Raw genomic sequence first — 15103 nt, forward strand, 5'->3', positions numbered from 1 at the left:
TAGTCCTCATTCAGTGTTTTCAGCTGACTCATGAAATATGTCATTCTGTGTTCTTCCAATTATCCAGCTGTAAAAAGGAATAATACCCCATTCTAACGTAGGGAAGTATTATCTCTGTGTATTATTATATAATATGTCTTATACAAGAAAGCTGTTGTAAAAGTCCAGCTACCAAAAATAATGAAGAAGTTACCTGGATGTTTGCAAATGTCAAAAGCTTAAACTAGCTTCAAGTAGCGATAAATGAAACTATGTTTTAATGGCAGATAGCTCAGCTTCAAAAGTGTTTATCTCTTCTGCTTCAGGAAATGTGGCCACAAAATGTTCTGTTTGGTAAAGATTATTTTTATTTATTTTGAGAGGGGGGGAGAGAGAGAGAGAGAGAGAGAGAGAGAGAGAGAGAGAGAGAGAGAGAATGAATGTGCAGAAGCAAGGGAGGGCAGAAAGAGAGAGAGAGAGAATCCCAAGCAGGCCCCACACTGTCAGCACGGAGCCCAACACGGGACTCCATTTCAGGAACTGTGAGATGATGCCGTGTGCTGAAATCAAGAGTCGGTTGCTTAACCGACTGAGCCACCCAGGTGCCCCCACAATAACATTTTCTGAAGAGAATGTTTTCTAAAGGAACAAATGGAGGTTGATACTTTTCAAACTAGGTTTTATTTGACTAACTTAATGAAAAATGGTAAAAAGGTGATTAGCAAATAACTGTGAACAAAAGTAATGACCAAGGAGGCCCCAGTGAGGTTACTGAAGATCTCAGCAAAAACACCAGAAATACCATTTTGAGATCAGAGGGAGAATATGATGGAAATAGTGTCCTAACATCTGAGGGCATTGGGAGGGTGTGAAGAGGAGTGTGTTCTCCTCACAAGTTTCTTGTGAAGCTCTTCTAACTTCCCAGCTGTTTGCTGTGTCTGCTTCCTTCCGGCAAAAAAGTGATGTGTGCGTGCAGTGCCCTGATAGTCCTTAGTCGATTTTTGTGGTCTGAGAAGAGATTTTTTACAAATTCTTTTTCACTTAACCTTATTTTTCTCAACATGAAAGAATTTTACATGATTCCAAAGTCAAACTGTGAATAAAAAAGTATACACAGAGAAATGTGCCATCACTCTCTCTCCCATCTCCTAACGCAGCCCCCATGGGGTAAGCGTTCTCATTAGTTTTTACTATACCTTTCCTGTAATTCGTTTAGTAAGAAATGAACCAAATGTAGAATTTTCCTTTTCCGTAACAAGGAGCATAGTGGATGCACACTTTTGCCTATTGTCTTTTGAGTAACGCTGCATCTTAGAAACCATTTCATACTGTTTCCGAGAGACCTCGGGACAAGAGACGTCTTGTTGGCCACGTTGTGTACATTTCTCGTCGTGTATTTTACCAGCCTGCTGTGAGTATCTGTGTCATTGCCGAGATTTTGCTATTAGAAATAAGGCCATGATCAATAAACCTTTGCATATTATGTTTCATATTTGTAGAGAGATAGTCAGTGGTTAAAGAGAAATACATTCATCGTTTTCCAGGCACTGCTAGATTTCCTTCCCAATCGTCATGTCTGATAGTGCCTGGGAGCTGTTCTGTACGTAACAGTTTGGTGCTTTTCGATACCCTGTCGTAGTTCTGAAGTTTCACACGTACCGCCATAGGTCCCATACACACATCTGTGCATGTCACAGGCCCCACCACACGGGCAGCTGAGTGTCGAGGGCAGAGAGAGCCTCCTTTCACAGAGTCTGTCAGGCTTAGAGAGAGAGCTGGGAGCAGGATCCTGATGTCTTGGTCTGGAGCTCTCTCTGCCACCCTGTAGTCATAGGGCAGTATGGGGAGAGCTGAGTGTCAAGTACTAAGAAAGTGTGCCTGTCTCCGATAGTGATGGAGAATAAAGAAGGAACATTTAACATGCCACCGGGAAGAACGCCCTGGTTGCTCAGCTTATAATGGAGGACTCTAGTGAAATAAATTGTAATTTAGGGCAGACACTTGAAATTTCTCTTTCTTGCCAAAATAAATTAATTTCTTCAGCTGTCTGAATTTCCTTTCTTAAACTGGACAGGAACTAACAGAGTCTAAATTAAACTCATTTTCCATTCATACAGCTGGGTCACATTGGGCTGCCCGAGTGTGCTTCTGGGTGTCCTAAAGCACATTTAAACCACCCCCTCCCACCCCCGGTGTTTCACGCTGTTTTCATAACCCATCTGATTTAGCCAGTGTAACACATAATATTTGCTTTCGCCTCTCCACTCTAGAGTCAGGGTCTATTTCTGAAACGTCTTGAGAGCTATTCGGGAAGACTGTTGTGGGAAGGCATCGCCATACACCTGCTAGCACTGGGCAAGGCAGAGGGCAGATGGCGGGGGGTCAGGCTGGGGAGTTGGGTGAGACAGACCCTGCCTTGCCCAAAGAAAGCTTTGTTTTCGTGACGCCTTTCCCTGTGTTCCCACTGGTAGCTTTGCACTACTATTTGGGAGGTATTGTTTATACATAGGGTCCAATGAACTGGATCATGAATGTAGGGAGTTGTGAATTAAAAAAAAAAAATGGTACAACAAGCCGAAGAATTTTAGAAATATCTTGTTTAGGTCCAGGACAGTGTTTCTGCTTGGAGCTCTCACTGAGCACTTGGTGCCGTCGGCTTGCTCTCACTTGTTGGAGGCGTGTGAGGCAGTCTGTGCAACAGGGCAGCATTTGCACCTGCTGTGCCCCCCATAACGTCAAGTGTGACACTTCCTTGGAAAGCACTCGGGAAGCTCTTAGTGCCTTTCCTCATCACCCTCCCTGTTTCTCATCCCTGGGAATGAGGGCAGGGGGCAGTACTGATGCTGGCAAGTGAATCCTGCTTTACACAGTCTGCCAGATGTGGATCCCCATGGGAGGAGCCATGATTTGAATATGCCTTTTGGAATATTCTGAAATAGAAAGATCTGGAAAGGTCAAAACTGTGGGAAATACCTTTCAAACACAAAAGTTGGGGAGAAATTGAAATAATTATAATATTTATGTCAGGCATATTTTAGATTTTGGAGTATCGTAATATGTGAATTTTAAATTTTGTTAACTTTATTTATTTATTTTGAGAGAGACAGTGAAGGGGGGGCAGAGAGAGAGAGAGGGAGAGACAGACTCTCAAGTAGGCTCTGTGCTGATGTAGGGCTTGAAACCGCAAAACCGTGAGATGATAACCTGAGCCAAAACCAGAAGTTGGGCACTTAACCAACTGAGCCACCCAGGTGTCCCCATACTGTGTGAATTTTTAAAAACAGATTGTCTTTAGTTTACTTCTGAATGAAATGGTCATGCCTGTGTATGTAGGGAAATAGAAAGCTAGAAGAAATACAGGCAAAGGTTTGTTTTCCTATGTTTTCTTCTTCCCTTTTAAGAAATATAAAGAAATAAAAAGTCATCGTAGAGGGTGAATCTCCCTCTGATTCATGGTCTCCACCAACCCTCTTTTCCCTGCTTTCCTCTGCTTTCCCTTGGAATCTGGGCCCAAGCAGGTGTGCCCAGGGCAGGTTCAGATCCGTGCATGCGCATGGTCAGGGGCGGAGCCCGGTGAGGGACACAGCTGAGGCTGCAGAGGTGCTGTGAGTCCTGGCTCCCAGCCCGAATGCCGCCCCAAGGCCCCAAGTGTCTGGGCCAGCCAGGGCCTGACGCCCACCCCACCCCCCGACCGGCACATGCTGCTGCCTGGCGCCTGCGACCCGGTAGCCATGGCATTGGCGGTAAGGGGTAGCGGTAGTGCTGGCGGGAGCGCGGGCGGGGCCTGCGTGGAGAAGACAGGGACCCATGAGACTCCAGCCTCGGAGGGTGGCGGCCCTACTGCTCCTGCTGCTCCTGGAGCCAGAGGGCAGGGCGCGGGACTCGCTTCCCGGGCGCCTCGGTCTTTGGCTGCGCTGGTGGGGTGCCAGTACAGGAAGAGGCAGAACGGCATGCGATGCGCACCCCCCCCCCGCCCCGGCCCCCCGAAAGACCATCTGGGAGAAGCCTAAAGGTGGAGCAGCTGAGACCCACAGCCTCCCTCCAGGACCTGCCTCAGTCGCAGTGCTGCCAAGGTAGGGATCCTAGTGACAAGGTCCCATGTGGCCTTCCACCCTGCCCCTCTCTGTCTTCCCCTTCCATGACCACCCCCCCCTCACTTGTGCTCCGGGTTCTTCTTGGGCTCCTTTGCGGCTGCAGTCTGGAGGACTCAGGAGTGAGCTTTCTGGGTTGGACCTGGGTTCCCTGGAAGAGGAGGACCCCAGATCGAGTAGGGGGTTAGGCTCCAGTGGTGGGGAGTGGCGCAGATCGAGAGGGGGGGCGCCCTGAGTGCCCTTGGAGGTCAGACTGGATTGGTGGTTGGAGGGTGGATGTGTGAACGAACCCACTAACGAACGAACAAAGGAAAATGTGGACCTGCGGTTGTGGGAAAATATCAAGGTAGGGCCAGGGAACTCGCGGCCGTGAGCAGGAGGAATCATTCCTGCTTGTGAAAATGAAGCACAAGGGACCTGAGATTCCAGAGAAACATTCCAGGCAGAGTCAGGGTGGTGGGCCTGAGTTCCTGGAGGCCATCCAGGGAAGGTGTTGAAGCCATTGAGAGTGGAAGCAGCAGGTGAACACAGGTCTCCTGCCTCCCCCCTCCACAACAGCTGCCCTTCCCTGCCCAGCCCCGCCCCTGGTGGCACAGTTTCACCCTCTGATGAGGCGGGGGAGATCCCACCCCGCTTGTGGCTAAAGGGGGTCCTCTATCATGGGAGTCAATGGGACTCTGGCGTTTGGGGTCTGAGGTAGGGGTAGTGCAACTCCCTGTTGAGCTCTTCATTTCTGAAGGCAATTTGCGTTCAATCAATGAACTCAGAGGCAATGGGCCAGGAATAAGTGGCGCTTCTTTCTTTTAGAGGGTGGTCCAGACTCTTTCCTACTTGGACGTGTGTGTTGAAGAGAACTGGGTGTTGTGGATAGAATTCAAAGTCATCTTTTTGGGACATGTTGGGTGGGAACGTCTTCTTCGCACTCTTACGAGGAAGGTGGATGGAAAGCTCCTCGTTCCAGGCAGACTTTGGGTTTTGGTTTTCATATCCGTGGGGCGTGGCGCTTCATGTGTCCGTGGAACGCCTCCTGTGTTGCATTCGTTTTGTGTTTCAAGAGTTTCAGACCTTAGGAATCAATCACATCTCCTCCAGGATTCCCCAGGCAGCATGAGGGAGAAGTGACTCTGAGCCCATCGGGTCTCTAGAAACCAGTGCATGTGTACCTGAGCAGACGGTGCTGGTCTCCCAGCCTCCTTTGGAAATGAGGTCTTGAGCAAATGCTCTTTCATTGCATGGGTTCCACCTCTGTCAGGTTGTTGGCGTTTGTGTTTGTGCATGTGTGTAAGTGTCTGCGGTGCCGTGTCCTGTATTTAGTCCGGACCGCGGCAGGGTCCCAGTTCTTTCCAAACACACAGTTTTGTTGCATAGGAAATTCTCATTTCAATAGTGTGTCCCAATGCTGTTACAACGGATGAAAACTTCCTGCAGGCAGCACCGTGACCTCACCGAAAGCAAAAGTCTGAGAACTGAGGCTTTCCCAAACTTACATATCAAGCTGACTGGTACTCTATGTTTTCAGTAAGATGGTGTGGTGTTGGCCACTTTGAGCAGCTGAGGCTCCTAAGCATCTGGTTTGTCCTCGGGGGGTGAGTTGTCTCTGTCAGCAATTCAGGATATTATGATTCTCTTGAGGATCATTAGTTTCTTGATAACCATGATTACTATATTCTGCATAACCCATCGCATGGAGTTTGATAAGGAGCTCGATACCCGGAACCTTTTCGTCACCAAACGCTCGCTACAACAAGGAGAAAAACAATCACTTTTGTGCGATGGACAATGCACCTTACCTTTATTCTACTGTTTTAGTGCTATGTACATATGTTTAGAGTAATAGAAAGTGTCCACTTAGATCTAAGGAGGTTTTTGTGACATCATGGTACTTCAAGAAACCATAAAAATAATGGAAAAATCTAAGTTACCTAGTAATCTAAGCACTCTGTCCTTTTGGATACAAATCCTAAGTAAAGAACTCATCTTGCAAAAACTGCCAAGACCTGATAATTCGTTACTATTCACGTAGGTCTAGTGAATGGAATGGACTGAAGTAAGGTCTCTGAAATAGAGGAAGCTAGAATTTGAGATATTGAGTCACCTTTACTCTCCCTTTCCCTGGTGACATGGTCTTTTTATATTCGGTGATGTCTTTTGACCTTTACCCTATTTCCCTCATTCCTGCCCCCCCCCCCACCTTTGCAATCATCTTTATGTATTGATGGGCTTGTTTCATTCTGTTTTGAGGATTTTTGTTTTTTGTTTTCTTAGTTTTTGTTTCAGATTCCCCATATATATGCGAGCATTCTGTATGTGTTTTTCTCCGTGTGAGTTCTTTCACTTGGCATAAGGCCCTCCAGGGTATTATAAAACACTGTGGCAAAATAACAGGTGTGAAGGTATTTTTAGGAGTTAGTGATTTCATGTGTTCCGAGTAGTACCTAGGGGGGTAATTGAGGGACGTTGCTGGATGATATGAATGTTCTCCTCTGAATTGTGTGAGGAAACTTTACATTGTTTGCGACTGCCTCTGCACCAAGTTCCAATGCCACCAACAGGGCACAATGATTCACTTTCTTCCACATTGTACCCGACGCTTGTGCTTTCTTGAGTCTTTTTGATAAGACCGTTCAGACAGGTTTCAGGTGATATCTCTTTGGCTTTGGACTTTCATTTCCCTAATGTGGAGTGACATGGAACTTCTCTTCATGTATGTGGTGGCCATCTGTATGTCTTCATTGGAAGAATGCCTCTTCGGGACTCTGCGAGGTCCGTCATTGCTCTTTGCTTTTGCATTGTGGCGCTGTAGGAGTTCTTGGTATCTTTTGTGTTTTAACCCTTGACCACGTATGTAGTTTGCTAGTATTTTCTCCCATTCACTATGTTGCCTTTCCATTCTGTGGAAGATATTGTTGCTGTGCAGAACTTGTTTTTTTAGTTTCATGTAGTCCCACTTGTTTAGTTTTCCTTTGTAGCTTTGGCTTCTGGTGTCAAATCCCAAAACTCAAGTCAAGACTGAGATCCAAACATTGTCGTGGGTTTGGCATTTGGCTTTGTCCAGCAAGCCAAGGACAGCAGAAAGGATTGCTTCAGACTCCACGCAAGTCAAGAGAGGTGAGAGGGAGTTTAAGGGATGTCTCCGCGAGCTGCTCTCAGGCTCCCGTAGTCATTAAGCCTACAAACGATGCGCAACACGTCAGCGGGCCACATGGTAGAAAGAACGTATTGAAGACATGGTGCGAACCACATCGAGACAGGATAAAATATTCCACGCGACAACACGGTCCAAGGACTTGGTGAGCCCATGCAGAACCCAACCCCTAGATACACACGCACTAGATCAGCCAAGTCTCGCCTGCCCCCCAGATACACACCAACTAGGTAAGTGAGCTGCTGCAACTGTTTGCAGGAAGGCCAGAGAGCAGTGATCTGCTTGGCAAAGCGTTCCCTATAATCTCCCAACTCAGGACATCGTTGTGCGATTTCCCACACCTCCTGCCCAAGGTCCTATCCAGGACTTTCTGGTTTCAGGTCTCAAGTCTGTAATACATTTTAACTTTGTTTTGTTTGTGATGCTAAATAGGTGTCAGGTTGTTTTTCTGCACCTGTTGTTTTTGTGTGCCCAGTGTTTCTGGGCACCACCTATGGAGGAGACTGCCTTTGCCTCAGGTTATATTCTTGGTTCTTTGGTTGTGAAATAATTGGTTACATATGTGTGGGTTTCTTCCTGGGCCTTCAATTCTGGTCCAGTGACCTCTGTCTTTGCTCTTATCCCAATAGTATACTGCTTGGGTTATTGTAGCTTTGATATCTAGTTTCAAATCAGAAAGCATGGTGCTTCCAGCTGTTTTCTTCCTTCTCAAAATGACTTTGGTATTCAGAGCCTTTTGTGCTTCTGTCCACCTTGAAGGATGATTCTATTTTTGGGAACGTGCTTAAGCTTTGATAGGGATTGCACGTAGGGAATGTGTAGATGGCTTTAAGTAGTGTGGACATTTTGATAATCTTAATTCTTGGGATCCTCTAACATAGAATGTCTTTCTGCTTATTTGTGTCTTTTCAAATTCTTTCTCCAGTGATTTCTTCTTTTCAGGAAAGAGGTCTCACTCCTTCATGGTTAAAGTCCTTCTTTTCTTTATTAAGTTTTCTATGTTTTTTCTTGACAGAGAGAGATACATGGAAACACACACACACACACACACACACACACAGAAACAGAGAGAGAGAGACAGAGAGAGAGAGAGAGAGAGAGAGAGCGAGAGCGCGCATATGAGTGGGGAAGAACTGAGAGAAAGGAGACACAGAATCTAAAGTAGGCTCCAGACTCTGAGTTGTCAGCACAGAGCCCCACACAGGGCACAAAACAACATCGTGAGATCACGACCTTAGCCAAAGTCAGATACTTCACTGACTGTGCCACCCAGGTGTTTGTAGGCTAAATTTCCTCTTAAGCTTTTTCTTCTCTTGGAGTGATTTTAAATTATTTTCTTAATTTCTCTGAGACTTTTGATATTCATGTGTAGAATTGAAGCACATTATGTACAACCACATACATATCTTAACATGACTGAATTCATTTATTAGGTCTACCAGTAATGTTGTCGAGTCACTGCGGTCTCTCTAGAGCATATCATGCACTCCCAATAAGTGAAAAAGTACCTGGGAACATAGGATGATGCGATCGAATTTAGATGAGAGTAAGCAGATATATGGAGTGAGAGTGTGCAAATTTTCTGAAATGTTTTGTGGTTGATACAATCCAACAAGTCCATAAACATGGTTTGTTTGGATATAGGTTTTCTTTAAACCAGACCCAGGGAGCTATGACATAAATATATGCTTCCCAACACATTGCTACATCACGCCCTGTGCATCTTGGGAGGTAGCCACCTTGTCTCCCTTTTCTGTCCTGGAACCCAGTGCCTGACTCCACCACTCAGTGAATTCATCTCAGAATACTGCAGTTGGGAAGAGACCTATGTTTTTCATAGACTTCCTGAAACGCACCTCAAAAACATTGGATTTTAGAGAGTTGTGTCTGATCTGCCTGGAATCGTCTGAGGATGTGTCGGTTGGAATGGCACTTTCTTTGCTGGGAGATCAGGGAGCCCTGCAGTATTCCTGTGTGCCTTGTGGTCGGTCACCAGAGGGTGCTGTGTGGCTGCTCATGACAGGGACACTGCTCCCCAAAGATGGGGCTGGCAGGTGCCGGGCGTCACTGCTGGAGGAGCCTGAAGGGTGGAGGGGCTTGACTCGCTATCAAAAGCCTTGACTGAGTCTCCATCCTGCAGTCTCCTTGAGTTCCTGATGTGCTGTGTAAAGGACTCTCTGGCTTGCCGAGGTTCAAGTGGTCCTTGCTGTTGCCACTCAGTCATCAGTATGAAGACATTCAGGTCCTGGTCTTTTAACTCATTGACCTGATCTGCACTTAGAGGTACTTTCCTGAGAGTAAGCGACCCAGCCTGGGAGGAGGGCCAGCAAGCAGACAGCAGTGGTCCAGCCTGCATCCTCCCCTGGCCTGAAAGCAGGGACTGGCTGCTCTACTGAGAAGCAGAGCTATGGAACAGGAGGTGCACAGGCAGCTGGGGTTTGTCATGGGATGGGGCCTGAATGAGTGTGTTCCAGGGCATGGGGCAGGGATGCTGTGCAGGAGGTCAGAATGAGGGAGTGTGGTTTCTTTCCTGCCCCATGGGTCACTCCTAGGTACCCTGATGGCCACAGTGCTGGCTTGTCCTCCTGATTTTTCAGGGATCCACCTAGTCCCAGGGGTCCCTGATTTTCCCATTAGACCCCAACGGAATAAAGAGTCTGTAGATATTGTAAACTGGAGGCAGCCCCGGAAAAATGCCTATAAATTATGTCCCCAAAGTTGTGCTTGTTGTACACGCCTACAGAAAGGGAGAGTTTGGTACACATGTGCCCTTGTGTACAGTGATGAGAGAGAAAATATTGGAATTGGGCCAGTCATTCAGCTTCTGGAGATGCAGAGTAAAGGATGATGTGTGGCCCCTGAGAATGCAGAAGGGGACAGGACTGTGCCTGTCCACTGTTGCGACATCCCACAGTACAACACCATAGTCCTGGATGAATGCCCAACCTGTCACACTACTCGTGAACACAAACACAGTCACCTGTTGCACTCAAAGCCAAAGGAGTGTGAAGATGACACCATGTCTTGGGGGCCATTATTTCTTCAAAGAATATACTTTTTTTGCCGTATGTATTTGTTGTTTCCTATTTATTTTTTTGGAAAGAGCAAGAAGAGGAATCCTGACCAGGGATGGCTTCAAGCTGTCATTGCAGAGCCTGACTTGGGACTTGATCTCAAGAACCATGAGATCGTGACCTGAGCCAATTTCAACTCGGAAACTCGCCCATTGAGCCACCTTGGTGCCTGTCCTCATTGTTTAAATCTTTACTTTACTGAATACATGTCACCTGTAGGAAACCTTTCAGAACTTTATACTTTATTGCCTAAAGAATTAGCGTCAATGGCATATTGACGGTTTCATTTGGGTATTTTTATAATATGCACGTGAGACCAATATCACCATGGCCAGTCGAGGAAAACGACAGATTTTCAAGGTATTCGCTCTGGTCCAGACATTTCTCTTCTGGCTTCTGCTCTTGTGTCAAACCTCAGAGGGTCCTCATGCCAGATAATGAAGATATTTCAAGTGGGGGCTTCACCTAATCTTTGTTCTTTGAGGACTATTCCTCTGTCATAAGAAATATTAGTGCCGTTGAATATTTAAGCAATTATTAATCAGTCTCCTGTCATGTAGCGAGACACAACAGGCCATGTTGTGTGTTTGCACACACATGGAAATCCCAGAGGAGCTAAAGCAGCAGAAACCGAGATCGCTGGTTGCAGAGACTGGGGTGAGGGAATGAGCCGTGGGTGATTAGTAGTCCACGTGTCTCTGTGATGGAAATGTTCTAGGAGTACATAGTGGTCACGGGTGTAAAATCCTGCGAATGTACGTACTGACACTTGAAATTGTAATTTCACAGGATCAGAGTAAATTTTTTGAAACTTAATTTATATTTTAAGTATAAACCAATAGTACATAAGTACACTAAATACCTCTATACCCAATACTAAAATGACAACGCAATGACAAGGTCAGGGAATTCATCCTGTGGGGCTGCAGCCAACATGAGCCGCTGTTGGGGAGCTGAGGCTGGTTGCTCAGCTGCAGCAGGTGGTTGCTCCAGCCCTTCCGTGACCCCACTGGCTGGGGCTGGGGGATGCTCATGCTCTGAGGCCACCAAAGGGGCAGGTGGCTCTTCCAGCTCCTGACTGTCAGCCAGAGCTGGGAGTACCTCCTGCCCTGGTGGGGACGCTGCAGTGAGGGTCTCCGATTCTCGTACCCGCACTGAGCTCCAGGAGAACTGGTGGCTTCAGGCAGCCTGGGCCGCGAGGCTGCAGTGGGCACCACAGAGATAGCGGGGGCTCGCTCCCGAGGCACGTCTGGACGGGGCTCTAGAGCTGCTGCCAAAGCTTCAAGAATAGAAAGTGTCATCACCGTGAGTGCCATTCCATGGCAGGAAACCTCTCCCACAGACATTGTCATCTGAGTCAAAGAACCCACCAGGAGGAAATCACCCAGACGGCAGGCTAATGGAACAGTGATCTGAGACTAGTCCCTACGCCTGGCCCACTTGCAGTCTCAGGAAACATGTTCTCTGTGGCATACCCCTTCCCCTCCACACGCCCACATCTCCCACCCAGAGTCCTCCTCGCCCAGAGACTCTGGCTCATTGGGCTCACGGTGTTTCCGCCATGAGTAGAGAAGGCGGGCGCGGCGCTGCAGCTCGGAACCCGGCACGTGGACCCTTACATACGCCCGCAGCAGCTTCAAGCTGGTGAAGTCTGGAGGCCGGAAAAATTCCTCGGGGTAGTGATCCAGCCAGGTGCCCAGGATGGAGGAGATGGCCCTGGGGATACAAAAGTAGCCAGAACAATCACCATGGGGTGTTCCTTCAGCTGATGTCTCAGGACAGGCCTGTGGGACCTGGCCTCTATGCCTCCTGCTCCTGGACGCCCAGAGGGTGCTTCTGTACGTTGTCCACCTGTGATTTGGCCGTCCCGCCGACGAGAGACCTGGTCACTGAAGAGGGACCGTCAAGATTCTGTTTGACGGGAACCCCTTAACCAATGATGTGGTGGTCTCTGTCCTTCTTGGGGAAGCCAGCCAGACTCCTCGCTGTGTCCCGCTGCCTACCTCCCACTGGAATTCAAGTCCGTGCGTGAGTGGAGGGGTGGTGTCGGGGTGAGTCAGTGCCTTCACTGCATACCCTAGCGCTCCACGAAAATCTGCACCAATACGGGACAAGGGGACTCTGTGTCTTACCTGGGCTTGCTGGGACCCTCCTGATGCCTTCAACGTGACGACCTGTGCCTCTGTGCTGCCTCATGCACTCAGTGCACGTGGGTGTCGTCCCGCTGACACCGTTCTCCCATCGTGTGGGTGATATGTGCTCCTTGAGCCCTCACTGTGTCTCCTGTACCCTTGCTAAGCACGCACCGTGGATGTTCCCCAAGGTGGTGAGCGTGATGCTCCCCAAAACCGTTATTCTGGGTCCCCTGATGGGGGTCTAGGCAAGGCTGTGAGTGGGAAGGGATGGGGTTGGACTCTCTAAGGGGCTGACGTGGTCCTCTGGCGCCCTCTGCTGCCTCCTTGTGCCCACAGCCCTACCTCTACCAGACAGGACAGAACCCCTTTCCTTGCTTCCAGGGAGAAGCCCTCAGATCTTTGCCCTCTCACAGGACTCTCAGACGTGTGGGATGCTGGGTCCTGCAGCCCCTCCCACGCACAGTCTCAGCACTGCCCTCTTGGAGAAGGAAGGCCCTCCAGCCTGAGCTCAGCCTACTCACAGTTTCTCCTGCTCCCGGGGTCCGCCATCCTCCTCAGCCTCCGAATGGAAGCATCCGTATCTGGAGGAGGCCAGAAGGACATCATATGAGCTGTCCTGTGGATGCTACGTCTTGTCCTATCCAGAGTCCCTGGCTGCTGACTAGAATGGAGCTCTGGAGGGGAGGGTACTGTCCGCTCTGCGCATTGGATCCCAGTCAGCTCCTACAGAAGTGCCTGCACCTAGTGGGGCTTCCTGCGTGTTTGAAGAATGATAGGGCCCCAGTCAGCTCCATCACACATATTGGTGTGGGTCTGGGCGTGCTGCTCATCCTGGGCATCCTTGACTGGTTTGAGCCAGGACTCAGACACACGGATAGAGCCTCCAATCTCCTTTTCCAATGGGAAAACAGCCCAAGTCAACACCTGGTGACAGTGAGGGATGAGGCTGAAAGTTGATCATGAGCAAGAGGACAAAGATGACCCAGCAGAGACGCAGCCCTGCCAGCAGAGCTTTCCACAGGCCAGGGTGACTTTCCCTGCAGTGCCCCCACTGAGGACCTGGAGTGTTTCCACCCGGACCAGAGGAACAAAGTGAGACGCCAGGACGTGTGGTGACTTTCCTGAGACTCAGAGCTTTCAGGGGCTGAATCACACTGGGCTGTGAAGGGCAGGGTGCTCACCTCATAAACAGTATTTCCAGGACCTGCTGGGTGGTAGCAAAAGCTCTATACGTGCTGAAGAATGTGAAGATGTAGGAGGGGTCTCTACCCATGAAACCAGGTACCAGGTGCTCCCCTTGCTGCTCCAGTAGCATCCAACCTCCTTCGATGGTCTACTCCACACAGTTCCCATTCTCATTCATGGGTGAGATATTCATACCCTGAGGTAGAACACAAGAGGGACACAGAGTCAGACACAGCACCTTGGACATCAAGAGGGTTGGGGTCCAGAATGCAGACCAAACCCCCAAGGCGTCAGTGACTTGTGGCAAGAGTGAGACCTGGGTGCCCAGAGTCCGAAGAAGGATGTTGGCATTCACACGAGAATTTGAGGTAGGAAATGGCTGATCACGTTAGGATCTCCGATCAGACGACCCCAGAGGCGAGGGAATTAAAAGCAAAAATCAACTATTGGGACCTCATGAAGATAAAAAGCTTCTGCACAGCAAAAGAAACAACCAACAAAACTCAAAGGCAACCAGTGGATTGGGAAAAGATATTTGCAAGTGACATATCAGACAAAGGGCTCGTATCCAAACTCCACACCTGAAAAAAATCCACTGAAGAAGTGAGCAGAAACATGAATAGACACTTCGCTAAAGAAGACATCCGGATGGTCAACAGGCACATGAAAAGATGCTCAACGTCGCTCCCCATCAGGGAAATACAAATCAAAACCACACTCAGCTATCACGTCACGCCAGTCAGAGTGGCCAAAATGAACAAATCAGGAGACAGGAACAGGAGGTCGTTGTCACTGCTCTAGTGCTATGGGATGGGGGTCCCTTGGGGGTCTTGGGGATCTCGGACGAGCCCCCAAATGTTATGGCCAGAATCGTGATCCCCAAACACCGCCAGGGAGCCGAGTCCGATGTAAAAGCAAAGGAGCCTTTATTCGAGCTAGTTAGAGCTGACTTCCCTACCTGCACAGAGGCAGTGGTGAGATACCAGGGAGAGCAAGTTTCCAAAGCAGAAAGGTTTTATTGGGGCTTAGGGGCAGTTGGTGAGGTAATGGCTATGGCCTCAGCTGATTGGCTGGGGAAGGGTCCTATTTCTACTAGGTGGGGGAGGGGGTGGCTCAAGAAGAGCACCAACTCCCCTAAGGGCAGTTGGTGAGGTAATGGCTATGGCCTCACCTGATTGGCTGGGGAAGGGTCCCATTTCTGTTAGGTGGGGGAGGGGTGGCTCAAGGGGAGGAGGTGTGGTCAAGGTGAAGGACACAGAACAGGATGAGGTCTGCCAGCATAGGCCAGCCCTTTCAGAATTACCTTCAATGTTTTGTGGTGTATATCTAGGGATGCATTTTCTATGTTTTGTGGGACATAGGTTCTCACAGATCACTACTGAAAAGTTCTTGCTTTTAAAAGAAGGAATGAGTGAATAGGTGGATATTTTAGGCACTCTAGACCAGGCTGATAACATTCTCCCAGGTGCATTTCCTTGTTCTCTTTCCCCTTTA

General features: G+C 48.7%; 1 protein-coding gene and 1 long non-coding RNA gene across 3 annotated transcripts in view; both read right to left on the reverse strand.

Annotated features, from left to right (window-relative positions):
- Positions 1 to 1451: 1451 nt before the first annotated feature.
- Positions 1452 to 15103, reverse strand: part of LOC122487691 — a 241785-nt gene continuing 228133 nt past the window's right edge. The window contains exon 2 of the long non-coding RNA XR_006298444.1: positions 1452 to 1801. This is a non-coding gene — a long non-coding RNA (uncharacterized LOC122487691). The remainder of the gene's footprint in view (positions 1802 to 15103) is intronic.
- LOC122487684 (ral guanine nucleotide dissociation stimulator-like) lies at positions 11046 to 13816 on the reverse strand. 2 transcript variants are annotated; one of them, XM_043588486.1, is made up of 4 exons: positions 13606 to 13816; positions 12946 to 13005; positions 11839 to 12005; positions 11046 to 11568 (listed from the first exon to the last, which is right to left on the reverse strand). In XM_043588486.1, exons 1-4 carry the CDS (start codon positions 13737 to 13739, stop codon positions 11144 to 11146), a joined length of 786 nt encoding a protein of 261 aa, XP_043444421.1. In that variant the 5' UTR covers positions 13740 to 13816; the 3' UTR covers positions 11046 to 11143. The 2 variants fall into 2 exon arrangements, with proteins under 2 accessions (XP_043444421.1, XP_043444422.1); XM_043588487.1 differs by lacking the exon at positions 12946 to 13005.

This window comes from Prionailurus bengalensis, chromosome A2 (genome assembly GCF_016509475.1).
Source record: "Prionailurus bengalensis isolate Pbe53 chromosome A2, Fcat_Pben_1.1_paternal_pri, whole genome shotgun sequence".
NCBI lineage: Eukaryota > Metazoa > Chordata > Mammalia > Carnivora > Felidae > Prionailurus > Prionailurus bengalensis.